The sequence below is a fragment of the Triturus cristatus genome, chromosome 1_1, assembly GCF_964204655.1.
Source record: "Triturus cristatus chromosome 1_1, aTriCri1.1, whole genome shotgun sequence".
NCBI lineage: Eukaryota > Metazoa > Chordata > Amphibia > Caudata > Salamandridae > Triturus > Triturus cristatus.
The window spans coordinates 55,212,008-55,239,859 of record NC_140579.1 but is presented as its reverse complement, the minus strand read 5'-3'; the positions used below and the strand labels follow the sequence as shown (position 1 = coordinate 55,239,859).

Below are 27,852 nucleotides of genomic sequence, written 5' to 3'. Positions count from 1 at the left end.
GCCTGGCTAATCCTCCTGCAGGAAAGCTACAAGGACAATGCCACTTCCGGCAAAACTGTGTCACACTTCTACCATGGGTTCTGGCTGAACAAAACTGGAAAAACTTCTGCCCCCTTCTGTCCTCTGAGATCAAACACTTCCTTTCACATGGACATCCCTGCCAAAGAACGAGTTGAAATGCAGGTGTTTAACAACCCAGCCAGACCCACCTTCTCTTACCTCCGGAAACGAACGGCCGCCACCCTAACAGTGGCCCTATCCGTCATCAACATCACTGGACTTGTGTGCCTCGAAGGCCTGGGTGCGCAGCTGGTGGGCCACAGCTCCTGCCTCATCACCCGAACATTGGACTCAGTTGATCCACCCTCCTTTGTTGCCTCCCCGAATATGTACTTCGTCTGTGGTACTAAGGCCTACACCTGGCTTCCGAAAGGTTGGGGAGGCACCTGCTACATCGCTTTTGTCCTTCCTCCGACATATGTGGCTCCAGCAAACCATCACCGACAGAAACGTGCCAAAGACATTGCGCAAGCCGACTCCACCGGAGCACAGTTCATGGACGCAGTAAAAGGTCTTGTTTCACTCTGGGGTCCAATGGCAAACAGCCGTGCCATCCGCTACTTAACCCAGGCAGTCGAAACGGCGATGAACATTACGGCTGGCATCCTCGCCAACAACACCGCCGAGCTTCAGGCCGTCCGCCTGGTGGCTCTTCAGAACCGCCTCGTTCTAGATGTGGTTCTGGCTGATCGTGGAGGAGCATGCCGCATCATTGGGTCCAGCTGTTGTACCTACGTACCGGATAACTCACCCTCAGTCTACAAAGCAATTGAACACCTCCACAGACTTTCCGCAGAGGTTCATCAGGAGCAAGAACAATGGTCACTGGGAAGTTGGTTTTGGGACACTATTAGAAGTTGGGGATGGAGGCTGTTTTCATTTATCCTAATACCAATTGTGATACTATGTGGATGTTGCTTGGGGATTCAGTGTCTGCCACCTTTATGTTCGCTTTTTATGAACTGCATCTGCCCTAAGACTTTGAACTTTGAAGCGGAGCGAATGAAAGCTTTGTATGAGGTGGAAGTTCGTAGTATTATGGGGATAGATCCGAACTAAACAAGCTGGCGAGATATGTTAAAAGGGAGGACTGTGGAAATTTAGCTTGCGAACTGAACATTATCTGCGCCATCTTGTCTCTCCCCAGCGCGACACACAGGAAAGCGCACGGCAGCCATTTTAGGCACCCTGGTCTCTCCCTGCTCATTGCCGATCGCCAGCGCGTCCCCCTGGCGCTGCAAGCATTCCCCCGCGCGCCAGCCACCCCCGCTCTCTCATACACGGGCCATAAACCCTCTCCTTCTGCGCGACCCTGCCATGGAACCACATCCCACGCCTGACCGACATCCCATACATGGTCATGCATCTCTTTGATAACCCCCTTCCTCTGCGCCCCATTGTCCGAACCGATCCCAGGCCATCACCTAGCCCTGCGGATGCAGTTTATTGCCCCTACTGTAAGTGAAACACCCCACATCAAAGGGATTACAGTAGATCAAGGCCCCCCACCCCCTGAGACCCGACCGGTCACACACACCCCCGGGAATTGGCAGAATGTCCAGCTGTGTGATAGCCATCTCCTACTGTGGGTGGGGTGGGGACTTCCACTGTCGATATGTGTGGGAACGAGCTTGAAGTGGGGATTCTGAGGATGTTCTTTCATGTATCAAAGCGATCTCAAAAATGTGCCATGTATGATAAACCTGCAATAAAGTCATAAACCTGTGTATAAGAGGCCAGGCCTCAGAGATGCAGTTAGAGCACCTCGTGACGATACCTCGCTGTCTGATCTGATGTGTTCCACTCCGACGGAATAAAACTTTGTTTCCTGCCTTCCAGTCTCCGGCGCCTGCCTCTTTATTGGTTTAGCATCGAATGGTATAAGAGGCGATTACCGCCGGGCAATACTTGAAAGGTTATCGACTACGACTGCCTCTACCATTTAACAGGAAAGGCTGATAGATAATCTGCTACGCAAGTCCCACAATCAACCTGACTTGGCATCATCACTACCAACATAAAGCCGTGGAATGTTCTCAAGGTAAAGAAACATACACCCCATGTGGGTTAATGGAAGCAAATTCTATGTTGGATACCACTGTAAGAAAGGGTGGCATTGATTTCTCTCTGCAAAACTCCTCTCACTCTCCCAGATTTTATGTTTGTGGAAATTCAAACCTGTGCCAGAAAACAGTACAGGAATATTTGCAGAAACTATTGAGTATTTCTCTAACATACTAGGAAACATGTTCCTCTGACCACTGCTGGGACTATGTTATACGTATGTTTGAGCCATTTCCATTGAATGAACTTGGCGTCAAAGCACCATACCAGGAGCAGTGTTTATTCCTAGAGACTAACAAGGCCATTTCATATTTACAGATTCCTAGAAACCCTTACAAATGAGGTGAGTGGCCGTTCATACCTTTGTGTTCCTGTTAGAGAACAACCCCCACAAAGAGGCGGTATGTTGTGGGATCCGACATGGCTTGTGCTTTACTGATTATGTAAGTTTTAATGTTGCAACAGAAATTGAGTCACGTAAGCAGCATCTATCAGACATATTACCACTGAGAAGCAGAAAATGCATGGAATCACACTGTGATGTCACTCTGATGTACAGCCCAACGTAATCCAGACAGTATAACGAGGGATGCTATAGATAGCATTAGTATGGCAGTTTCATGCTCCTTGGTATTTACTTTCGAGATCTCATAGCCAATACTGCTTAATTCGCTCTGAAAAGGAAGGTAGGTAGACAGCAAGCTAGGCAGACAGAAAGGCAAAATGCTGGCACTCGAGAAGTTCTTTGCAGGGGGTAATGGAACCTTAGCAGCTTTGGCTGAACTTACAGAGTATTTAAAATTGCAAAACAGCGTTGTTATTACTTTGTATAGCTAGTCCTTAGAAATAGTAAAATGTTTAATGCAATTAGTGCATACGAGACCGTTGTTGTCTGTTTAAATGATCTAAACAGGTGCTAATTGGTGTATTGGGTTTCCCTGTTCCTTTGGGTGGTTGCCATTAAAGTAGTGTGCAATAAGAAAAATAGGTAGTAGTGTCCCTAAGAGCAGGGAGGAACGGCACACCAAAATGCATATATGTAATAACTTGAGCAAATAAATTTGAGGCGTCAACAATATGTAGCAACAAGTAACGATTGTAGGGTGCTAAAAGCTTCAATTGATGTCCACTACCTAGGGACACCATCCATATGTACAAGACATACAAACATAAATTATTGCAATATTTAGAAGACTAATATTGCACTCCCACACAATATACGGGTAAAGTACCCAACTGATACAAGTTGTCAGTTCTTAATCAGATCATATATGCCTGTTCTGATGTCAAGAGAGATAAAGTTAATTCCTTCAAATGATTAAGCTGTCACATGATAAATCCAGGACCCTTGGAGTAATAGTTTTTTTTCATCCTTTCTTTATTGACGCAGGATAGTAAGTTCAAATACACGGACCAGCCGGCACGTGTTTCATCTTACAAAAGACTTTTTCAAGGCTGGAAAAAGTAAATACAAGAACTAAATGTAACCATTTCTTGTACAAAATCTTAAAATAGGTTAAACAATTAACTGTACACAAAATCATAACTAAGTGTTCACCCTAATAGGTGATAGTCCGGAAAAGGAGACGTGGGTAAGAAAAGAACCAAACTTCCCAAAATCAATTGTTTGGTGTTAGAATCCAGCAGAAGATGAAAAGAACTTTGGTCGCGAAGCGTAAGTACCCTACTAAAGACACCCAAAGCCTATAATTCTAGTGGGTGAATGATGATAAGACGAAAATTAAAAGTGTTAGACGTGTGTTATAAACAAACAAAAGTAAAAGTTAAAAAAATCAGAGATTGGAAAGATTGATGTATCAACCCACCAATAAATTCAATGCGGTAGTCGATAACGTATCCAGTCATGTAGTTCGTAAACACGGATTCCCATGTAAAACCATCCTGTGTGTGGTCACACCATCTAAAAGACGGACAGAGCAATAGATAAAAGCTAAACATTCTCAGTAAAGGATCATGTATTATGGCTCAATTGTGCATAAGCATAGTGATGTCCCAACATAAGTACACCTAACCGTGCGAAACGAACATAGGCATTGCTAATATTATGTAGCAATGTATCCTCCATGAATAATCAACAAACATGGTAATTTGCTACGTAAAAAAGCTTACTATAGTATCAGTGGTGGATGGATTTAATTAATAAACCAATGGTACCGGTGGAAATAGCGGTATAATTGACCCTTCCTGAACAATCATATAGCCAACTACACCCTGAAAAACTGTATAAAATTGACTGTCTACTAGTAAAAACTACGTACAAACTCAACTATGTATTTCTCCAATATAATGAACATATGCACGAAGTGCTATTGCCTAGATAAGAATGTCCTCCCAACCTGGAATAAACAACTCAAACGAGAACAAGTCGTCCCGCATAGGGAATAGTAAACATACCCAATAGTAATATGTGCGCTGTCTTGTCTCCAAGTTCAATAATGAGTAAAAAAAGTCAAGAAATAGTATCTTCCAATGTGTTGCTAGATCTAAGTGACGTGCTAACTCCTTGATAAGAGTGCACTCACTACCTAGGATCAAACATAAATAGATAAGAAACAAGGTCATCCCGTAACGTATTAAGTTAACGGAAAAGCATTATCAATAGGTGTTGACACATAGTCAAGGCTTCTTACTTGTTACCGCCGGTCGAGAGATCTGACAGCCTTCCGTCCCGTTAAACTACTCGGCGAACGCCAAAAAGTACATCCGTTAAAAGGATAGATTGCCGATATCACGTGATATACCACGTGTGATTACGTTCCACAAAGCCAGCTTTAAAGAAGGAAAACGGACTGCATAAAATCATCGCCGCCATATTGGAGTGATCGGTATTACCAGTGCGTTATATGCTAAAAATGCACTGCAAGACCAAGTAGCAAATCACAGTTTAATATAAGTGCGTAACGAAACGCGAATAATGTAAATTGTGTAATATTGTAGTATTAGGGTCAATTTCGCAAATAAAATCCACACAAAAGTTGAATTGGTGACCTATTATGGTTAATTAGAAATAAAATGAATCGGGCGAATAAAACATGGCCACATCCCACACCGGTTAACCACGTATTAAATGGTTAATCATAATCAAATGTAGGAGCCGTTAGAATAAAAGAGACGTATTATGGGAATCAGCTTAATCGAATTAATATGGGCTCAAACGCATGTATAGCAAATGAACCAAGTGCAAAATCATCAATACTAGATAAATCACCGGAGTGTTTATAAAGTGAAATACAAAAGGAAGAAAAAGCAAAGATAGAGATGCCTACGTCAAATGTAATGGTGGTTAGTTTTGGTGCTCATAATGTAAGAGTTAAAGTATTAAATTACATCTACATTTAACATATCATTCATGATCTTGTTATGTGAGTTCATTGGATGACTCAAGAGAATATAACACAATCAGTTTCTATAAAAGGTTCAGTGAGATCACACTTGTAAATCATAAAATGTCACCAGAGGTGAACATATAAACAATTGACGAAAATTATCACAGTTTATACATACAGTAAAATTTGAGTGTATCTTTTGAGCAATTTGACAACAAATCAAAGTATATGTGTACCATCAAGTGTAAAACACTTATAGTCTGACAGACATCATCACTGAAGAGGACCTATCCGACAATAAATAATGAATAACATGACTTGAATATGAAAACACAATGAAGCCAGTCATCTAACAATTTGAACAGATGTTATACAGTACAGGGAGAATCCTCTCCCATGTCATCCTTTAATCTTTTAGAAATACATGAAGTTCTCTATCTGTATTTAGACCTAAGTCGACCGATCGTTACTTTATCAACCATTTGGCTTCCAGTTTCCTCAAAGCCAGAGTTTTATCACCACCTCTGGGGTCATGTTTAAGTGTCGCAATCCCATGGAATCTAATTCCTAGAATTTCAGAATCCTTATGTACGGTGTTATAATGTGCTGCTAGTGGATATTCCCTGTTATTGTTTCGGATAGCTCTGATGTGTTCCTGAATCCGCTCCTTCAGTGGCCTGATGGTACTCCCCACATAAATCAGTTTGCATTGGCAAATGATACAATACACTGTGAACTTAGTATTACAGTTTATGAACTGATAAAGTGTATGTGTCTGCCCATTGTTATAACTGAAGCTCTTAAGTTTGTTTTCCGCAAATTGGCACACATTGCACATGGTGCATTTGTAAAACCCCGTGGGCTGTTCCGGTAGCCATGTATTTTTCACTTCTGCCTTGTTGACCTTAATTATGGATGGACTAAGCCAATTGCGTAAAGTTCTGCCCCTTTTGTAGGTGATTCTAGGTTTGTCAGCAATGTATGGCACTATATCTGAATCTAACTTGAGTATGTGCCAATGTTTTGACATAAGTTTGAAAATCAAGTTGCTATGTGAGTTGTATTCTGTTATGAGTGTCAATTGTTTGGAGCGTATCTCACCTTTCTTGTTCTTTGCTTTGTGTTGAACTTTAAGCAATTTCTTGCGTTCAGTATGATTAATCCTGTTATGGGCTTTTTCAAGAAGATCATGGTCATAACCCCTGCTTTTGAAGCGATTTTTAAGATTCTCAACCTCTCTCTGTAGTATATCCTCCTTGCTGCAATTGCGTTTTATACGAGTCATCTCACCAAAAGGTATAGCACAGATCTGAAATTTGGGGTGTGCACTGTTTGCATGAAGGACAGAATTACATGCAGTATTTTTTCGAAACAGTCTACTTTCTAGCTTGCCATCCTCAATGTAGAGTGTAATGTCTAAAAAGTTAATCTGCTTCGTGTCAATCTCGTGTGTAAAACTTAGGTTATACTCATTGATGTTAAGGTGATTGATAAAGCGTTCCAATGTTGTTACACTACCACCCCATATCATGATAACATCATCAATGAATCTTCCCCAATAGATAATGCAGTCAGTAAGTTCATGGGGACATTGTTTCCAAATGTGATGTTCTTCATAATAGCCCATGTAAATGTTTGCAAAAGACGGTGAGAATTTTGCTCCCATCGCCACCCCAGAGTGTTGTTTATACCAGTGGTTGTTGTGCATGAAATAATTGTTATCCAATGCAAGACGAGTAAGTTCAAGAAGCATGGCAGTGTGATCATACAAAGTAGCATCTCGTTTAGACAAATAGTAGGTAAGGGCTTCCATACCTTTGGTAAATGGGATGCTAGTATACAAAGCATTCACATCCAAAGTGACAAAGGTTAAATCACTAGAGCATATTACATCTTCTAGTTTATTGAGGAGGTCCTTAGTGTCTTCAATGAAAGCAGGAAGATTCCTTACAATTGGCTGAAGATAAATGTCTATGAATTCAGAAATACATTCAGTCGGTCCACCTATCCCCGATATAATGGGCCTACCAGGGGGAGTGTTGGAGTTCTTATGAATTTTGGGCAGTGTATAAATATATGCTGCCTTGGGTGTAGGGTTGTACAGATATTTAACCTCGGCATCTGATAGGATACCAGCATTTTGCCAATACCCCAGTGTTTTTTGGATGAGTTCATTGACATCCTTCATTGGACTAGTAGATACCTTAGTGTATGAATTGATATCAGATAGTTGTTTGCCAATTTCCCCAATGTAGTACTCTTGTGTCATAACAACAATGTTGCCCCCCTTATCAGCTTCCTTTATGACAAGGTCGGGGCAATCGGACAATTCCCGTAAGGCTTTCCTTTCATTAATACTAAGATTGTCTTTAAACTTATGTGATTTGATATACATCCTATCTTCCAGTTTGTATAGATCTTTGGTGACCGCTTTATAAAAGCAATCGATCATGTTATTTGGTGATAATACTGGAGTAAAGGTGGACTTTGGCCTCAAACCACTGTCCGTAGCTGTATTAGTATCAATGTTCAATTCCTGTAATAGATCATTCATACTTGGTACAAGCTCAATACTGTCATCCATTGACAGTAGCATTCTTATATTTTCAATATCTTTGATCGTTTGTCCACTAGGACCAGTTGTATATATGGGAATCGGACACATTCTTTCATTGTTTTAAAAAAAAAATTTTAATTTCAATTTACGCGTAAATCGAAAAAGATCCACGTGAATTTGTGTGAAATTAGGTTTTGCCATGGGGCAAAAGCCCAAGCCCCTTTTCAAAACATTATTTTCAGCAGTAGTGAGTACCTTATTAGATAAATTGATAATACTCAAATCGTTTACATGATTAGCATCTAATACAGGTAAATCGCTGCAATCCACACATTTCGGAGCCCTTAGTTCCTCTGTATTCGTGTCACTGACCTTGTAACCCTTTTGTTTGGTTCTGTATCTGTTCTTTCTGCCACCCCTCCTTGTTCTCTTTCTGCCTGGTTCTGTTTGTTGTACCCCAATCTCCTTCCCTTTCGGTATCGCTCCAATTCCGATAAAAAAGATGAACCTGGGGGATTATTCTCCACTAACCCTCTATCTGAAGCATTCTCACTCCTCACTTCACTGGTTTCACTTGTGAAGCTTGAAACATCTGACCCACTGATAGGTGCATCTCTTTCTGTTCTTTTGTTTGAGGCATTCACACCACCCCGAGGTTTGACCTCATCGAATTTTTTAGCAAACGTAAATATCCTACCACTACTATAATCATTGGCATCTCGCTTTAGTTTACGTACTTTCTTTTCTCTAATATATGCCTGATGTGAGTTAAGCACTTCCTTCAATATTTTGAATTTTTTCCCCGTTGCTTCTGTCAGGTTAAGTTTTTTTATTTCATCTTCCACCTGTTCAATTTCTTCTAGTAGTTTGGCTCTTTTTCTCTCCGCATGCCTGATTAACAGATCCATCATGCCAAATGAGGATGAGGAAATCAAGTTCTCCCATTCGGCGAGAAGATCAGGATCTAAGTCCTCAAATGTGGGAAAAATAATGACCCTTAATCCCCTAGGGACTTGTTTAATCTCAATATACTTCTTTAATGTGGTATAGTCCCACCAACGGGAGAGTTCAGATTTTCGCAATCTTTCTAGTTTGTTAAACAGTTGTTTTAATCCAAGGGGTTTGCTGTCCACGTTAGTCACTTTTTTTGACTGTAATCCCTGTCCTAGGAAAATTTCATTAAACATCTTATCTCGGTCATCTTCAAAACTCGCCATCGTAATTGTTGTTCTTGCAAAGTAACTGTCCTGATTTTTATATAATGTCAGGACACGCCTACAGAGGAGCTTCGGGTGCACGTAACACTTTAATGCATGCAATAAGAAAAATAGGTAGTAGTGTCCCTAAGAGCAGGGAGGAACGGCACACCAAAATGCATATATGTAATAACTTGAGCAAATAAATTTGAGGCGTCAACAATATGTAGCAATAAGTAACGATTGTAGGGTGCTAAAAGCTTCAATTGATGTCCACTACCTAGGGACACCATCCATATGTACAAAACATACAAACATAAATTATTGCAATATTTAGAAGACTAATATTGCACTCCCACACAATATTCGGGTAAAGTACCCAACTGATACAAGTTGTCAGTTCTTAATCAGATCATATATGCCTGTTCTGATGTCAAGAGAGATAAAGTTAATTCCTTCAAATGATTAAGCTGTCACATGATAAATCCAGGACCCTTGGAGTAATAGTTGTTTTTCATCCTTTCTTTATTGACGCAGGATAGTAAGTTCAAATACACGGACCAGCCGACACGTGTTTCGTCTTACAAAAGACTTTTTCAAGGCTGGAAAAAGTAAATACAAGAACTAAATGTAACCATTTCTTGTACAAAATCTTAAAATAGGTTAAACAATTAACTGTACACAAAATCATAACTAAGTGTTCACCCTAATAGGTGATAGTCCTGAAAAGGAGACGTGGGTAAGAAAAGAACCAAACTTCCCAAAATCAATTGTTTGGTGTTAGAATCCAGCAGAAGATGAAAAGAACTTTGGTCGCGAAGCGTAAGTACCCTACTAAAGACACCCAAAGCCTATAATTCTAGTGGGTGAATGATGATAAGACAAAAAGTAAAAGTGTTAGACGTGTGTTATAAACAAACAAAAGTAAAAGTTAAAAAATCAGAGATTGGAAAGATTGATGTATCAACCCACCAATAAATTCAATGCGGTAGTCGATAACGTATCCAGTCATGTAGTTCGTAAACACGGATTCCCATGTAAAACCATCCTGTGTGTGGTCACACCATCTAAAAGACGGACAGAGCAATAGATAAAAGCTAAACATTCTCAGTAAAGGATCATGTATTATGGCTCAATTGTGCATAAGCATAGTGATGTCCCAACATAAGTACACCTAACACTTAGTTATGATTTTGTGTACAGTTAATTGTTTAACCTATTTTAAGATTTTGTACAAGAAATGGTTACATTTAGTTCTTGTATTTACTTTTTCCAGCCTTGAAAAAGTCTTTTGTAAGACGAAACACGTGTCGGCTGGTCCGTGTATTTGAACTTACTATCCTGCGTCAATAAAGAAAGGATGAAAAACAACTATTACTCCAAGGGTCCTGGATTTATCATGTGACAGCTTAATCATTTAAAGGAATTAACTTTATCTCTCTTGACATCAGAACAGGCATATATGATCTGATTAAGAACTGACAACTTGTATCAGTTGGGTACTTTACCCGTATATTGTGTGGGAGTGCAATATTAGTCTTCTAAATATTGCAATAATTTGCCATTAAAGTAGTGACCCATTGGCCGGCAGACAGTGGGACAGACATGTCCATGCAATGAGTGACCTTCTGTGCTGCTGTCCGAGCAGTAAGACAGAGAAAGAATGGGAGCAGAGCTGTTAACATAACGATAAAGGAGCGCCTTCTGTAGCAGTGAAGGCGCCTTCTCCTCCCACACAGACTGAGGGCAGGGGTTTATCTCCGGTGCACAGAGGGTTCTGAAAAGATACATATTACCCACCAGCCAGGAGCCCAGGGTGACCAACCGTCCGTAATGGTGGACAGACAATTAGAAGACAGACAGCCACAAACTGGCAGAGGCAAACGACTTGGTAGAAGGCAGACAGACAGATAGGAACTCACAAGTTAACAGAGACAGACAAAAATATACAAAAACAGACATATGTCATTTTCAGACCTACAAATACTTGAAAAACACATTTGTTTAACTTATCGAGTGTTCGAGAAGTTGTTTGTAGGGGGTAATGGAAACCGTGGCTGACTCTGTGCTCTGGTTCTTCAAGGTCTGAGTCTGCTGGCCTGGCACCCGACGTTGCTCTCCCAAAAACGCACGAGTCAGACCCTGTAGTGTAAACCGGAAACGAACGACCAAAAGCATGCTCAGCAGGTCCTGGGCACCCTAAAGCTGCTCTTATTGGTCGTGCAGGGGAGCAGCGAGCACTAGGATTGGTTTATGGCTTTCAAGCCAATCCTAGGTAGCTCCGGACAGTGAAAGGCATAACATTAATTGTTTGAAAGCACGTCTATGGCTCTTACCTAAAATGATCAAAATTACGGACAAACAAAAGGAACAAGTAAAACAAGTAGAACAAGCGCGCGCGCCGCGCAATGGCAAAAGTAGGCTGGCGCTGGCGAGTGGTGTGCGATGCGGTGCGGGGCTGAAAGCTGGCGACTGCGCGCGCTGGCGAGTGGTGTGCGATGCGGTGCGGCGCTGAAAGCTGGCGGCTGCGCGCGTGCACGCTCACGTGCACACAAGCGCTAGGCCAGCCAGCAGCACTTTGAAAACTCAGATAGAAAATGTCTCTCCGAGCAGCGCATGCGCGCTGACTCAGCGAGACCTAAAAAGAACCAGCAGGACTCTTGCTTTCAAGAGACCCTGATGGTGCACATGTGGCAGGCTCTTTCCAGCTCCAATTCATCCACTGCACGGAGCATTTGAAAAGTACCGCTCTGTGAAGGGTGGATCATTTGACAAAGCCAATAGGTCCTCTCTATTTGAGAACTGTTGGCTTTGCCAAAGTTTCTTAGCCATGTTGCAACATGGCTAAAAGTAAAGAAAACAAGCATTTGCAATGCAATAGGTCTCGCATTTGCTAGAGTTTGAGCTATTGGCATTATAAATGACAATGCCTTTTATTGATGTGTTTTGAAAACCTGCAAGCGGTGCGTAAGCACACACTTTGAACTTCTAGTCATTGCTTATGAGAAGTAAGGCTGCCAGTAACAGCGCCTCTTTTACTGCCAACCTTGCTTCTCGTAAGCAAGGACTATAAGTACAAAGTGCGTGTTTACGCACCGCTTGCAGGTTTTCAAAACATAAATAAAAGGCATTGTCATTTACAATGACAATAGCTCAAACTCTTGTAAATGTGAGACCTATTGCATTGCAAATGCTTGTTTATCCTCCCTTCAAGTATTTAATGTATAACTGGTTTCACGACATTAAAAAAAATATTGTAAACGATCAAGTTTCGGCAGTACTGGTAAGTCTAGTCACAGAAATAAATAATATTTTATCTCTCCCTGCATTGTACTGCTTGTTAAACAACTTGGTGGTGTTGATTGTGCCCTAAAATTGGGACAGACAAGTAACTTTTTTTCTGTGCCAGTGATGAATTCGCGCCGATCTTTTATTTTCTTATTCATTCTTTGCCTAAAAAGCAGAAATTGTTAATGTTAAAGTGCGGCATCTTACCGATGTTGAAAAGAAAAAAAAAGATGAATAAAAGAAATATTTAAAGTTAAAGCACGACGTTTTAGCGCTCTTAAAAAAATGCATTTGTGAAGGCGCTCGACGCTCAGTGATAGGTTTGATGACAACGGAGCGCCAGCAAGCTCTTTAAACAAGGAGGGAGGGGGAAAGTGGGGGGGGTGAGAGCGGGTGATTAGGTAATCTGTGGGCAAGCTAGCAGTGCTAGTGCTTAGAGTGGTGTCTGATAGTAAAGCAATGTGCTCCCAAAATTAGTAGTGTTCAGGTAAACAAAATGCGGGTGCTCCCTTTTAGAGAGATACAGTAATGTGTACACCGGCCGCCTCCGCTTCAGAAGGAGGAGACTGGAATGTCGCCAAAGTAAATCCCCCACCAACTGCCCTCTGTGTTTTAGGGGCAACGCTGGGGCCACTCAGGTCCGATTCAGGTAACTTGAGATGACCAAGTATATTTAAGCTAAAAAGGTGAGAGGTGATGCGGGGTTGTCACAGTACTTGTTGCGCATAGCGGAACAATGTACCCGGACTAGCGGTGGTAGTGAGTGACTTCAAGGAGAACTCTGGTGCCCCCAGCCTCCGCAGTGTGGCGCATGTCTGGATTCAGTTATGGGACAGGGTGGCCCGAGAACGGTGCCAAATGGTGATTGTGGCCCCGCTAGACACCGTATCTGGGGGCGTATCAACAACAACCGGCGATAATTATCGCTGAGCGCACCTAGCTCTCGGATAATTATCGCCGGCGCGCCAATTTTTATCGCTGAGATAACGTGCTATTAGCAACGCTTATCTCATCAGCGATAAAAATCCTAGCGCTAACTGGCTAACGTGAGATTATCGCTGGGTTTCCAGCGATAATCTCACGTTAGCTAGTTGATGGGGACTCACAAACTTAGCCATGATATCCACCTTCCATAGGATATCATGGCTAAGTCACTCCTGAAGCAGGCATAAGGAAAGTAGCGATAACAGGTGTTATCGCTACTTTTCCTGACGCTATGCTTCATAGCGTTAGGCTTGCTAATAGGAGAAATGTCGCTTAGCGACATTTCTCCTGTCATGCCAGGTCAGGAACGCCCACTTTGCATCTCATTAGAGATGCAAAGCTGGGCGTTCGGAATCCTGACGCTAAAGCAAGGTTTCACGCGTTAGCGTGACCTTGCTGATTAGGCGATAAAATTATCACCGCTTTTCGTCCGAAAACGGCCGCAAAAGCGGCGATAATTTTGTATCGCCTGCTTGTTGATATGCCCCCTTGTCAGTCCTGAAGCAGGCGTAAGGAAAGTAGCGATAACAGCGGTTATCGCTACTTTTCCTGACGCTATGCTTCATAGCGTTAGGCTTGCTGATAACAAACAAACTTAGCCATGATATCCACCTTCCATAGGATATCATGGCTAAGTCACTCCTGAAGCAGGCGTAAGGAAAGTAGCGATAACAGGTGTTATCGCTACTTTTCCTGACGCTATGCTTCATAGCGTTAGGCTTGCTAATAGGAGAAATGTCGCTTAGCGACATTTCTCCTGTCATGCCAGGTCAGGAACACCCACTTTGCATCTCATTAGAGATGCAAAGCTGGGCGTTAGGAATTCCTACGCTAATGCAAGGTTTCACGCGTTAGCATGGCCTTGCTAATTAGGCGATAAAATTATCGCCGCTTTTCGGCCGAAAACGGCGATAATTTTTTATCGCCTGCTTGTTGATATGCCCCCTGGTTCCTTGACCAGAGCTGCAGGAGCACATCTCACACTACTGTGGCCTCTAGTGCTGCGGGACGGACTGGCAACATCTCCCCTCTGGTTGATGGCTGCAGCGGCACCTTGGGGACTCCGGATGCAGCGTACTCTCTTGTTGGTGTACTCCAACATGGGAGGAGGCTTCAGCAATGTCAGTGGTGCCCTCAGAAGCAGTGTCACGTGACAAGGGCTGGCTGTTTGTGCTGCAAGATCACCCAGGCACACGAATCAGGGGAATTACGAGCTGTGCAAATGGTTGTGGAAACAGGAGTGCTTGGGCCCCACAGTCAGGCGCGTGGCAATCCCAATACAGTGAGTGCAGTGCATGGCTCCGATGAAGCACCGCACTCAAGCTCTTTAAACAAGGAGGGAGGGGGAGAAGGGAGGGGGGAGTGAGAGCGGAGAGCATGGTGGAGGAAACAATGAAACCATTAACAGCATGACGCTTGTAAAAGGGCGACGTGCTGATTATGTATGCATGGGTGTGTGTAATGCTCGACCTAAAAAGAAGTAGTCCCCAAAATAATATACAAGCACTCACATTGTAGGGAAACTGTAGTTGGTCGGTGCTGCTTCCTACAAAAACGGAAGTGACGTATCCGATCAACAGCCAACAGTAAGCGAGATAAGAAAAGCAATGCCAGAATCAACCAATGGCAAGCGACAGGAGAAATTACCCTGATTATTGTGTTTACTATAGGTCTTGCGACAGCGCATGTGCTGTCTACGCGAGACCTAACGAATAGTTTTAAAGCATGCTTAAAGCGTACTTTGAAACCATTGATTTTTTAATTGTTTATTTAGAACAAACACTTGGTAGAGAGTCTGGCCATGCTTAAGGGAATCCTAAACGCCACAGCATGTCTTACCCGGGTCCTAAGGAATGTGATCACATCACCTCCATCCTGATAGAACCCCATTGGCTCCCCTTGCCATCATGCATCATCTTCAAACCCAGATGCATCATTGACAAAGCCATCACAATCAGCTCCCCTATTTTTTTCCAGAGAAGCTCACTATCTCTGTTGGTTCTCGGCACAGCCACATCACCATCTGACGGTAAACTAAGAAGTGTACGAATAGACTAAACAAGGCAGCAGGCCGTTTCTATCTGTACACCCAGGCCCTCCTTAATGGACACTATCACAATGCAATAACCATCCACAAACCAGCTTTCTCTCCTATCATTTGTTGACTTCATGGTTGTCTTTGACCCTGTACAGCGCTCCGCTGCCTTTTGGCTAGGCAATACTACATACATACATGCATACATACATACATGCATGCAAAGACTGTGCAACTATGCTGCGTAACACTTATATGGATGGGATAGAGGCTTTTCTCTGAAGAAATTCACAGTGACGGAGCAAATGATCCGCAGGATGTCATGATGACCCCACTAGAGACACAGTGGGCAGGGGCATGTAGAAAGCGGAGAGCTGAAAAAAGAAGTGATGGGTACAAGGTCAGTCTGAGCAGGTCTAGAAAGGTGAGGAGAACAGAAGCTGCGGAAGGGAACGGGAAGGCAGCAGGTAGCAGTAATGTGGAGAAGGAAATCTTTCTGGTAGTATAGCGGGGAGCAGGGCAGGGAAATGGCATTGTGAGAAGACAGGAAATGGGGGGACTAAATAAAAGGGATACAAAGTAAGTGCTACAAAACAATTAAGGTGGTGCCCAGATGTATTCAAATCATTTACTGGGGGTATCTTGTTGGCAGAGGTAGGTACCTTTGACCAAATAGGGACCCTTGCTTCTAGTCAGGGTAAGGGGGTACACTCGTAAAATAACCCCTTGGTATCTTGGCACGGGCAGACAAGCTTATCTCAGAGGCAGTGTGTAAGAATTTGTAAACTCATACAGTAACCCAGTGACAACACTACAAATGGACACCACACAAATTGTAGTATACAAATAAGTATTTTTATATAAACTTAACACAAGACCACAAATTACAAAAATCCACAATACTGTACTTTAGAAATAGTAGGATTAGCTTAATTCAATGTACCCTAGGATGCGTAACGCTATACAACGAAAGTGTTGCAGGGAAGGTGATGCGTCGGTTCCTTACACGCAAGAACGGTGATGCGTCGGGTCCCTACTGATGCGTAGGGGATGCGTCGGGTCTTCTCTGCGAGGGGAGGTGATGCATCGGTTTCTTACTGCGCTTTCGTGGCGATGCGACCCGCAACGCCGTGATGCGATGAAGATCCGGTGCGATGAAACAAAATGGCGTCTTCTCCTTGATGCGACACAATGCGTGCACGCCCGACGGCCGTGCGGTGACTCAACGATTCTTCTGAGCCGGGACAGGCCCTGCGACACGCTTCCCGGTGATGCGGCAGCATCTGATGCGACGTCGATCCTCTTCTCCAGTGATGCAAGGTGTTTCGGCAATGATGCGACAACTTCAGCGGCGACACGCTTTCCCAGCGATGCGATGACAACGGCTGAGGCAGCGACATGCTTCTCCGATGATGCGGTAGCGCCTGGTGCGACGGCGATCCTCTTCTCCAGCGATGCGAGGCGCTTTTGCGTTGTGAAGCGACAGCGGCAGTTCGGCGACACGCTTCTTCTTCGTACGTCATGCTTCCAGCTCCTTGCGACATGCAGTCCCTCAGAAAGCCCAACACAACTGCAGGCACTTCCAAATAACTCTTGGGGAGTTGGTGGGTGAAGTCTGTTGTCTCTGAGACTTCAGCAGGAGGCAAGCTCTATCTCAAGCCCTTGGAGATACTTCACAAGTTGAATGAAAGTAGCACAAAGTCCTTTCTCCTCTCTTTGGCAGTCAGGCAACCACTGCAGGCCAATACCTCACGCTTAGGGATAGTCTCTCCTCAATCTCTCTGGTTCCTCTCCTCAGCAAAGGTTTCTTCTTGTTTCCCAAAAGTGATCTAAAGTTCTGGGGTCTGGGTCCCCCTTTTTATACACAGTTTCTCTTTGTTCTCTGAAGGCAGAGAGGCCTTTGCCTAGTCCATGCCAGTTCTGGTCAGTCCTGGAGCACTCTGTTTATATAACTCCTTCTTTACTTTCACAGTGCAGGTCAGGGACATCAGACGCACCACAGGAGGTGGAGCCAGCATTGTGGAGGGAAGGCGCAGCCCTATTCTGGTCCCAGGTGCAGCTCCTCCCTCCTATCTGCATGCAGATCTCTCTATTCATCTCTGTGCTGACTCACTCTGTCTCCTGGAATCCCCCAGCCCCTGTCACTCAAACGCAAGACAAGGAATACACAACCTAGCAGAGGCAGGCTTGGATAGTTAGACAAGAAAATACCCACTTTCTAAAAGTGGTATTTTCAAACGCAGCATGTTAAAACCAACTTCACTAAAAGATGCATTTTATCATTCTGAGTTCAGGCAAACTAAACTCGAATTTCTACCTAGTTCTCGGAGTCAGTTAGCATTATAAGATGTAATAATCAAACTGCCCATTCTGGCCTATGGGGGACAGGTAGCCTTGCAATAGTGGAAAAAGGCTGTAATTCGCTATTAGGACATGCCACACACATCAGGGCTTGTCCTACCTTATACCTACAATGCACCCTGCCCTTGGGCCTACCAAAGGGGTGACTAATAGGCAGTAAAGGGAAGGTTTAGGGACTGGCAAGTGGGTGCACTTGCCCAGTCAATATGGCAGTACCAGACTGCACATAGGCTCTGCAATGGCAGATCTGAGACACACTTTTACAGGCTTCTTCTGTGGGTGGCACAACCAGTGCTGCAAGCCCACCAGCAGCATTTGGATTACAAGCCCTGGGCACACTCAGTACACTGTACTAGGGTATGACAAGTAAACCAGACCAACCAATCATGGAATCACTAATCCATACATCAATTTACCATAGGGAGCATATACATTTTAGCACCGATCAGCAGTGGTAAAGTGCCCTGAGTCATAAATCCAACAAAAACAGGTCAGAGAAAATACAGGAGGAAAGCAAAAAGTTCAGGAATGACCATGCCAAAAAGGGCCAAGTCCAACACTTACCATAGCAGAGTTTGCAGGGGTTGGGTGCTGAAAGTGAAAATGTATTCTTTTTGTATGATTGCTTTGTATGTGCTGGAACATGGTGAACTGGTGCCCATTCTTGGAACCAGTTGCTTCAACAGAAGGTCTGCCTTACCTCTCCTAACCTGAGCCTTCCAGTGGAATGTCCAAACGGGTATTTTTGGTGTTATTTATGCATTAATCTCAATCTCCATAGTTCGTTTCCTCTTCTCTGGTTTTCTCTCTCTCTCTCTCTCTCTCTCTCTCTCTCTCTCTCTCTCTCTCTCTCTCTCTCTCTTCCTCGCATCCTCCCCAACGTGAAGTGCAAGAAACGTGTTTACCATCATGTAGAAAATGGGGTTCCAATAACTGACAAGTCAATCACTCACTCGCTTGCTTCCCCATTCAGCTGCTTGCTCACTCACTCAAACTCGGTCACTCTCTTGCTCACTCAGTCCCATACTCACTCACTGGCGCACACACACGCACACACACACACACACACACGCACACACACACACACACACATTTACTCTCTTGATCACTCTGATCTCTAGATGGACAGGCCTGATAAACAACAACGCTTTCTACTGATGTTACTCAGTAGGCCGTGGGTCCCCTCTGCCTCTGTGAGACCACGCTGAACTATGACCTTCTTTTGATGCAGCTTTTCTTATATTGTTTTTCCCTCCACCCCCATGCTCTCTTTAGGCAACCATTGGTGAGGGGGAAAACTCAGAAACCAGCCGGGTGACTCTCAGTGCGTACCAATCTTTAAGCCAGAGTTACCTCTACATCCAGGCACTCACTAGCTTGGCGGTGAAACCTGGCACACTGGCATCCTTTAACCTGAAGCCTCTTACTGCTAAGCCTGAAGCGATCAACTTCCTGTATTATATGGTGAGTCTATGCCTGGGAGCATCTTGATGCTGCTATCATCTCCCCTGGGAGGAGGGTGTTGAAGTTGTCTGATGAAGGCACTTGAGGACAATACTCAAACACACAGATGTTTTGCAGGCTTGGACAAGAGGGTGACTGGTGCTATGCCTTAAATGGGACCAGAGAAAGAAAATTAGGACAGACATCAGAACATGATAGACTTAAGGAGGTTCTAAAATGTCTTCTGTACCCATAGGTGGGCAGATTGCAAAGCCTTTAGCAGCATGTTGAGTCTGTGCATTGGGGTTGCGGTTAACGAGGGCCATAATTCTGTGTAGTGTGGCTCAGTTACCAAATGCTGTAACAATGTCTGTGGATCATTTCCACTGTGGGGCAATAATAGGGGGCTTGTAGACATATTGGGACAAAATACTTGTGCCACAGTAACTGCAGGCACACCTGCTGAGCTTCCTTGCACGTTTCCTCTGGAGCAACCTCCACTACAAAAATTGTCAAAAGAAAGACTGTATTTTTCACCAATTGTCATGAAAATAAATGCATGGTGATTAAGATTATGGTCTGTCGCACTCTCCTTGGTTTATGATGAATAATGTATTGAATACCATGAGCTATTAAACCGTTTTTTCTAAAAAGCTCATAACTAATGAGTGATATCACTGAGTAGGGATTAATATCCCTTTCTTGTAATGAAGGTCTAGGACCACTGTTTTTTGTATCGATGAGCTTCCTTGTCCGGCAGCAACAGCACTGACATGAAGTAATAATATTAAAGGGAGCCCAGAGACCAGGCACTCCGCCAGGAATAGATATACAAATGTCATTGAACCAGGATGAGCAGGAAAGAAGCAAACAGGCAGAAATGGATAACGTGCAAGGCAGGGATGGAAACAAAACCAGGACAGGACTGGGAATCTGAGGACCCAAGATCAGTCCCAGTTCTGGTTTGAGAATTCGAAGAATGAGAACCAAAAGAAAATACAGACTTCAAAGTAGGGAGCGGAGGTCCGGGTCGGCAAGGTAAGCGGATAGCCAAAGAAGGGTTGAAGGCATGTGTTTGATGCACCGGTGGAAGGTACTAACACCAATCAAAGCATGCATGCAAACATCCAGCGAGCAGTGGAAGAGTTCTGAAATTGGTCTACAGACCGAGAATTGAAGTAGGAATGTGCTGCTGTGAAATATCTGGTGTAACTTGAAGCTGAAGGTGGGTAAGAGAAAGGAAAGATCATCTTCTCCAATGGGTAATAATGTACTGCGACTGTGCCTTGTGGAGGGCTCTTGAAGACACCATGATGTCTGTCGTTCAGGAAGAGCAGAACAGGGCTCTAATGAAGAAAATGGACCCACAGCTCAGTCTGTGATGATAATCTGTTCCAAAAAGTGAGATCTAGAAAATATCACAAAAAACAAAGTACAAATCATAGATAGAAATCTATCAAAAATATTCAAATTCTATTTCTAAAATAGCTAATTTGAAGAGGCACTTGCAGTTGGTGAGGTTGCAGTAAGTAGCCAGCACCAGAAACAGCTGTCATTGAAGTCGCATCAGACTGTCAGCCTTGGCTGGCATCCCAAATCATCACGGACCGCCCTCCTGGAAGACGCCACAGATTCGAAACACTCACCAAGGGTAGTCATCATGCAATGGGAAAACATATTCAAAGGGCGGCCATCATGCAATCAGTGGCCATCCAGAAATATAAAACAAACACTGGGAAAGACAATCAGTCTTCCCTTTAATAACGGGGTACAGCTCCGCTGCCTTTGGCAGTGCTTGTTAGCTTTTCTGTGTTGACACTTGTAAACATAGTTCATCCTAAATGGCATCTGGTATATCAGCACGCACATATATGCATGTCAAAGACCATTCCAAGATAGTTGGTGGTGCATCAGCACGCATGCAAACACATAGCCTTCTTGAAATGGTTCTTGACATATAGGACAAGCATTCCAAGATTACACGTCATGCATGTGCATCCAAGCTCATGCAGGCCACAGCCAGCCTTCTTTATTTTATTATTAGACTTTATTATGAATTTACAATTTCAAGATGGCAGATGGTCCTTTTAGAATAAGTAAATAGGAAATATGTGCATAGGAAGTATTTATGTTACATCAAATGTGTCCACCCTCCTGAAGTATAGCAGTAAGAATAGGTGGTGTTTGTCAAATGAGTGGAAAACCTTGAAGAGTTATTAGACATGTTTTAAAACTGTTTGCCAAACTCATTAAGATCCAGATATCAGTTATTTCTCATTTATCCTCATGTTTTTTTAGATCACAGAATGGTGTGTTTTTTAAATTTGCTTTCTTTTTTCTCTGTCTGCCCATTTTCATCTCACTGCTATCTTGTTTCAGCTTCACTCCACCCCACAACTCACATTATATCTCATTTCTCTTTTCTTCCCATGTTGTTAGACCTTCACTTTGTTCCATTCCTTCTCTTTTATCTTCTCTCTTATTCCCTTTCTCCCACTCAGTTCCTCTTTCATTTCCTCCTCTCTAAAGTCTACTCTTATACTCCTGTTCCGTGTGACTTCAGTGTTCCTTATTCACCCCTTCACAGGCTTTGAACAAAGGCCAGATACTCTTCTTGAGGAGAGTGGCAAAGGCAGATCTCACCAATATCCAGTTCATGGTCACTGAAGACATGATCCCATCTTTCAGGCTGGTCGTCTACTACTACCTCGCGGACGAGATCGTAGCCAACTCGGTGTGGATGGATGTGGAGGATTCCTGCGAAGGAAGGGTAAAAAAACTTGAAAGGGGTGGGGAACTAACACCTTTGCAAGGGAAGAGATGTCTTACTTTCTGCAGGGGAGAAGAACGCACTTCCATTTATTTCGTTATTTGGAAAAGGCTATATGATAGCATTTTTGTGAAGTTATGAATTGACCAAGATCTGCATTGCTATGAAGAGATCAACAATCTTGTCCCTGCATTTTGTGCTTTGACAGAAAATGGAAATATTAAAAACAGTAAGCCTGCCAGCAATGTTAAAAAGTGAAAAGAATATAAATAAATTGAAGGACCATTGATTACGGGACGATGGGAGAGTTCTGTACACTGTATTAGTCCCAGTGTAGAACAGAATAAAGTTCATTGGGTTAAAGTCAATTTGAGCTAAAGACTGCTTGATCTACTTGCCCCAAGAATTTAAAGTTCATTTGACCAAAAGGTAAATCTATACATGCAGATTTATTTACGTGTAAATTTACTCCTGCACCTAGGTGTAAATCTACATTTATTTGGTATTCACCATTTATGAGTGTTGATTTACACCCAAGTGTAAAATTACATGTCTCCAGGCACTGAAACCAGAGGGTGGAGGCATCTAAAACTGAACGTACAAGTTTAAAGTTATTACAAGTTACTTTTTTACATGCAAGTTGTGATCTCCAACCCCTGGGCAGAGATCAATACCACATGGGTAGAGGTCTCAACCACTGGGGAAGAGATCTCCAGCACTAGGGCAGAGATCTCTTTATGATAAAGTATAGTATACAGTTTAATATTTTAAAAAAAGACATTAAAAATATTTTAATGTAAAATATAATTGTATATTACTTCAACATGATTATTATTAACCTAGATAATATAATGGAATAAAATGTTACAGCACATTAACTCATCAAATTAAATGCTTATTAAATATTCAAATAAATAATGGGGAGAACCTGGCAAGGAATGAAACGCGAAAGCGCTCTCTGGGAATGCATACTCGATTGACTGGTAACCTTGGACAAACCTAGATTTCAAGTGCCTACATTTTTATGATGAAATATTGCGGGGCGATCTGGGTTGGGAAGAGCACAACAGCCACCCCTACACACCGGAGTTCCCTCTATGGTCCCTACCTAAGTTCCGGGAAGTAGCACGCATACATGATTGTGATGCATGGATGGAAGCGGGGGTACGTATGGTTGGGGATGTGTATGACAATGGTACCCTACATACATTTGAAAAGGTAGGTGACGTATATCTCTTTGCCAGAGGTCAGTTCCTGACATTCAATGCAGTGATGGGTGTAGTCGCTGGTACATGGGATTCAATTGGGAATGAAGCCCTACGTCCAAGGCGCTTCTGGTGATCCTTACTTATGGAAGTGATATGCCAGCGGTGATGTATAATAAACTGGCAATAGCGGGCAGATTGAGAATATCTGAGGATCACTGGTGGCGGTGTCTGGGATATGTGTCTGTGGTATCTAGGAACCCATGCGTCTACTACACTCAAATCAAATGTTTACGTCATACATACCTGTCCATGCAGTGTTTAGGGAAGATGGCTAGGGTAATTGGCACTGGGTGTCCCTGATGTAAAGCAGTGAATGCAAATGTTTTGCCAAATGAATAATTAGAGGCTTTTTGGAGAAAGTGCTTTGTCTCCTTGCAAATGTTATAGGTGGGCAGGTGCAACTGGGGCAAGTCCCATAGTTCAAATGGCATCAACATTCTGCAGGGTTTCTGGGTCTGGCATTGGTTTCGGCGAAGTAGATTATATCCATGTGTTGTAAAGCCGCGCTAGCACCAGAGTCAGAGTATGGTTAAAAGATGTGCACAGTTGAGCGCAAGCTGATGTTGGAACACAAATGGGAATACATAAACGGGCAGAGGCGCATAAGACTTAAGACTCATTTATGATCAGGAAGGAAGATTGACAGGATAAATACGCTTATGGCTAATATGATTAATAGTGTGGTTGGTACTATCTTAAGAATAAATGTAACTGCACCATGCCAAATTTTAGAGTACGAATGCCATGCAGAACTTATATAACCGTACCGTGACAGCTGACCACATGGTTCACGATTTATGTGAAGCAAGACATCTTTTCTACCAGCAGATCAGACTAGTTTACTATCAATCATTATCATTGATGGGCACCCATGTCATGTCACAGTGGTTCTGTTTGATGTTATTACAATGTTCCAAACTGTGGTCACTCAGAAGGCAAATTGTCAAGAGTTATAAATACAGTCTAGATTGCGTCATTATGTTTTATTATGCTGTACTGATTATTATGTACCTGTATGGAACTAAAACTTTAATAAAGAGATATTGAACTAAAAAGTCAAAACAAAAATAACAAATGGATTTATAAATATTTTTCAATACAATTAAAAAAATCCACCTTTACTAGCATTTCAATATCAAAATAATATTTAGTAAATGTATTTAAAATAATTGTATTTTTCATTAATAGTTTAATTAAATAAATACAAATATATATTTTTAAATAAAATTATAAAATCCACATTTACTAGCATTTTAATATCAAAATAATATTTAGTAAATGTATTTAAATTAATTGTATTTTTCATTAATAGTTTAATTAAATAAAACATTTTAATAAATATTTTTCAATAAAATTAAAAAATCCACCTTTACTAGCATTTTAATATCAAAATAATATTTAGTAAATGCATTTAAAATAATTGTATTTTTCATTAATAGTTTAATTAAATATTTTTTTTAAAGTGCCTAATATTTAATTTTTCACTTATTGCAATGTTTAACGCTAAAACATTTGAATTAATACACAGATGTGTGTGTGGGATTTATTTTATATTAATTCCTATTAGGTTTTATTTTAAGTCCTTGCTTCCAATTTTTCTATGAGAGTTTGTTGCAGTACCTATGAATGACCATGTCTGGTGCTAGACTTACTCCTAGACGGGACTGGAGTACATGTACAACTGTTTTGTGACATTTTAGGCTGTAGTAATTTTAGAAGTGTAGTTTGTGAAAAGTAATGGTCTAATACTTTTGTGGTTGGGTGTTTATGTTAGTATGACCCTCCCTAAATCCCCAACTTAACCCTGCCTAAACCCCTCTTAATTTGTAGTAAGTATTCCTCACTTTCCAGCCACTCCACTTTGTTCCTCCCTCATTTGCTACTAAGGGGCCGATTATGATCTCGCCTTGAAAGTATTCTGACCAAATCGGTTCCGGAATGCTTTCCAGACAACTCAGATCGGAGGAGTCCGACCGAGCGATATGGATGCTTCTAGATGCTTCCGGATGCGATTCGGTCTGACTCCCATTGACTTCAATGGTAGCCTGTGTTCCGAACGAGAACCCAAATCCGATCCAGAGCCCTTCCGAACGGGATCGTAATCAACCCCTAAGTAGTAAACCTAAATGTGAGATTTCCCCTGTATAAAAAGACCAGGGAGGCGGCGGTGGAAATTTACACTTGTCGGCTTGTGAATTGTATTTTGTAGTAAGTAGTGCTGCTATAGTACGACTGTATGTACTACAAAATGTAGTGTGGGCACCATATGGATTTTTTTCAAATTCTTTCTTTTCAGGTACTGAAACTTTTACAGTCCATCTTCTTTTATGTATATAATCATTGTTTTCAGATACATTCCCTGTTATTCTATACCTGTAAATTATTTTAGGTAGGTCCCATATCTGGGGAACCTGGAAGAATTAGCTCCTGTGACGTATTTCTTAACACACTCTGTGCCTCTTGAGCATCTGTTTCAGGTGAAGCATCTCACTGCCTCCCAGAGACATACTCCCAACTCCCAACTCCTGTCCATAACTTTTTTTATTATTAAGCTACTTTCACTTGCTGTAAGCCTGGGGTGCCCAACATAAGACCAGGGAGGTCAGATCCATGCCATATATTCAAGTCACAGACATGAGATATATTTACATTCTGTATAATCCTGATCAACTCACATGGATCTTGCCTTACTGAATCAGATCTAGACACACTTGCTGTATTTATTCACTTGACACACAAAAGGTCAGTTGCTCTGATATCAGAAATAAACCTTCCTAATAACATTAAGAACTCAGGTGTATTGCAAAAAATGTCAAGTCAGGCATCTAAATATATATTTTTTAATCCTCTAGCTGCACGTTGAAAGCAATGTGAGGGATGTCTTGAAGCCGGGTGGTTCTTTGAAAGTGACGATCGAGACAGATGACCAAGCGAAGGTCGCCCTCGCTGCTATTGACACTGCTGTCTACATTCTAAACAAGAAGAACAAGCTGACCCAGAAAAAGGTAAGGCAGTCTGATGCTAACCTGTGTGCAGCTTGATAAAGAGAGCACTTTTACAGCACTTGTTCTCCATCACCAGGGCTTCCCTGGCACGTGCTATCACCTAAACCTCCACGATGAAATCACCATCATCAAAACCTCTACTACTCCTATTTTGGCAGATGTTTGTACTACTGCTTCTTGCCAAAGCATCATCATCAGTCCACTGCAATGTCTACTTTGATCACTTAGTGCACCACTACATTGCGAAGCACCATCAGCAGTAACTTTATGATTTCTACTGTGATCACTGAGCGCACCATCCATTACCGAACTTTTCAGTACCAGCAACTTTACAATTTCTACGGTGATCGCTGCACACGCACAACTTCCTCGCCTCCCTTTCTGACAACTAACCCAGCTATCAAAAATATCTCTACTATTATTGCTGCTTGTACCACTGTGTCCTGAAAGCTAACTATCATCAGTGCCACTACTAGTAATTGACTAGCTGTCTGAGCTACTTTTCACCACCAACAATAACTTCACTACTTGCATATCGCATCCAATCCCTCTTTTTTCAATCAGTACAATCCACGAAAAACATGTTTGTGTCCTCATTGATTTACCACTATCATGATGACAACACTTCCACTCCTGCTTCTAAAAATTGAATCACCTCCGGACCCTAGTTCCTTCCTCATCTACAAACTCCAGCAATACTACCTGTTTTGCCACCACACACTTTGTTTGTAGGACCTTTACCACCACTATTACCACAACATTTGGTAAGTATACCATTAGATGCATGCTCCTTCCACTGCCACCTTATGGTGCCTGCTCAACCATGGCTATTTATACTACTTTAACTATCTCAACTTTCTTCATTATCACTGCTTGTACCACCACCTCTACCATTATTGGCACCGTTCCCTTTGTAGACACTCCCTCTATTGCTTTTCGACTCCCATCATCCATAATACTATAGCATTCTCCCTAAGTACTTCCCCACACCACTCTGCATCACTACTTATTCACCTATCTTTCACACTGAAGGCCATAATCACTTTCTCGACTGTATATTTCATCCAGCTAATGCTGTTGTCATCATTTGCCCCAAACCCCGCATCTGCTACCACAGTGCAACCATGCACTAATGAATGGATTTACTCTTTGAAAAAGTGCAGGTGGCCTGTGAGCAGGGAATGGGTATTCTAGGGCTGGAAAAGATTGTACATTTGTGAGTATTCACAAACATACATTTTTGTGGGTATTCACATACTACTTGCCACTTTGCAAACAGTACATCTATTTGCATGGTGGTAAGAGGAGTGTAATGCCCCCAAAATTGGTGTACAGGAAGAGGTTTCTCCATGTCTCTCTAGGAACTTAGTTTAGTTAAGAAAAAAACTAGACAAAGCCATAGAACTGTCAATTTTTTCAAGCATTGGTATTTCTGATGGATTCTTCTACCCATGTGACAATCCCCAGGGCACTA

General features: G+C 42.4%; 1 protein-coding gene across 1 annotated transcript in view; it reads left to right on the top strand.

Annotated features, from left to right (window-relative positions):
* Window positions 1–27,852, top strand: part of LOC146869372 (complement C4-like) — a 536,657-nt gene that overhangs the window by 219,413 nt on the left and 289,392 nt on the right. The window contains exons 12-14 of the mRNA XM_085599650.1: window positions 19,168–19,356; window positions 21,923–22,105; window positions 26,226–26,378. Coding sequence (XP_085455776.1) covers window positions 19,168–19,356; window positions 21,923–22,105; window positions 26,226–26,378 — 525 coding nt within the window. The remainder of the gene's footprint in view (window positions 1–19,167; window positions 19,357–21,922; window positions 22,106–26,225; window positions 26,379–27,852) is intronic.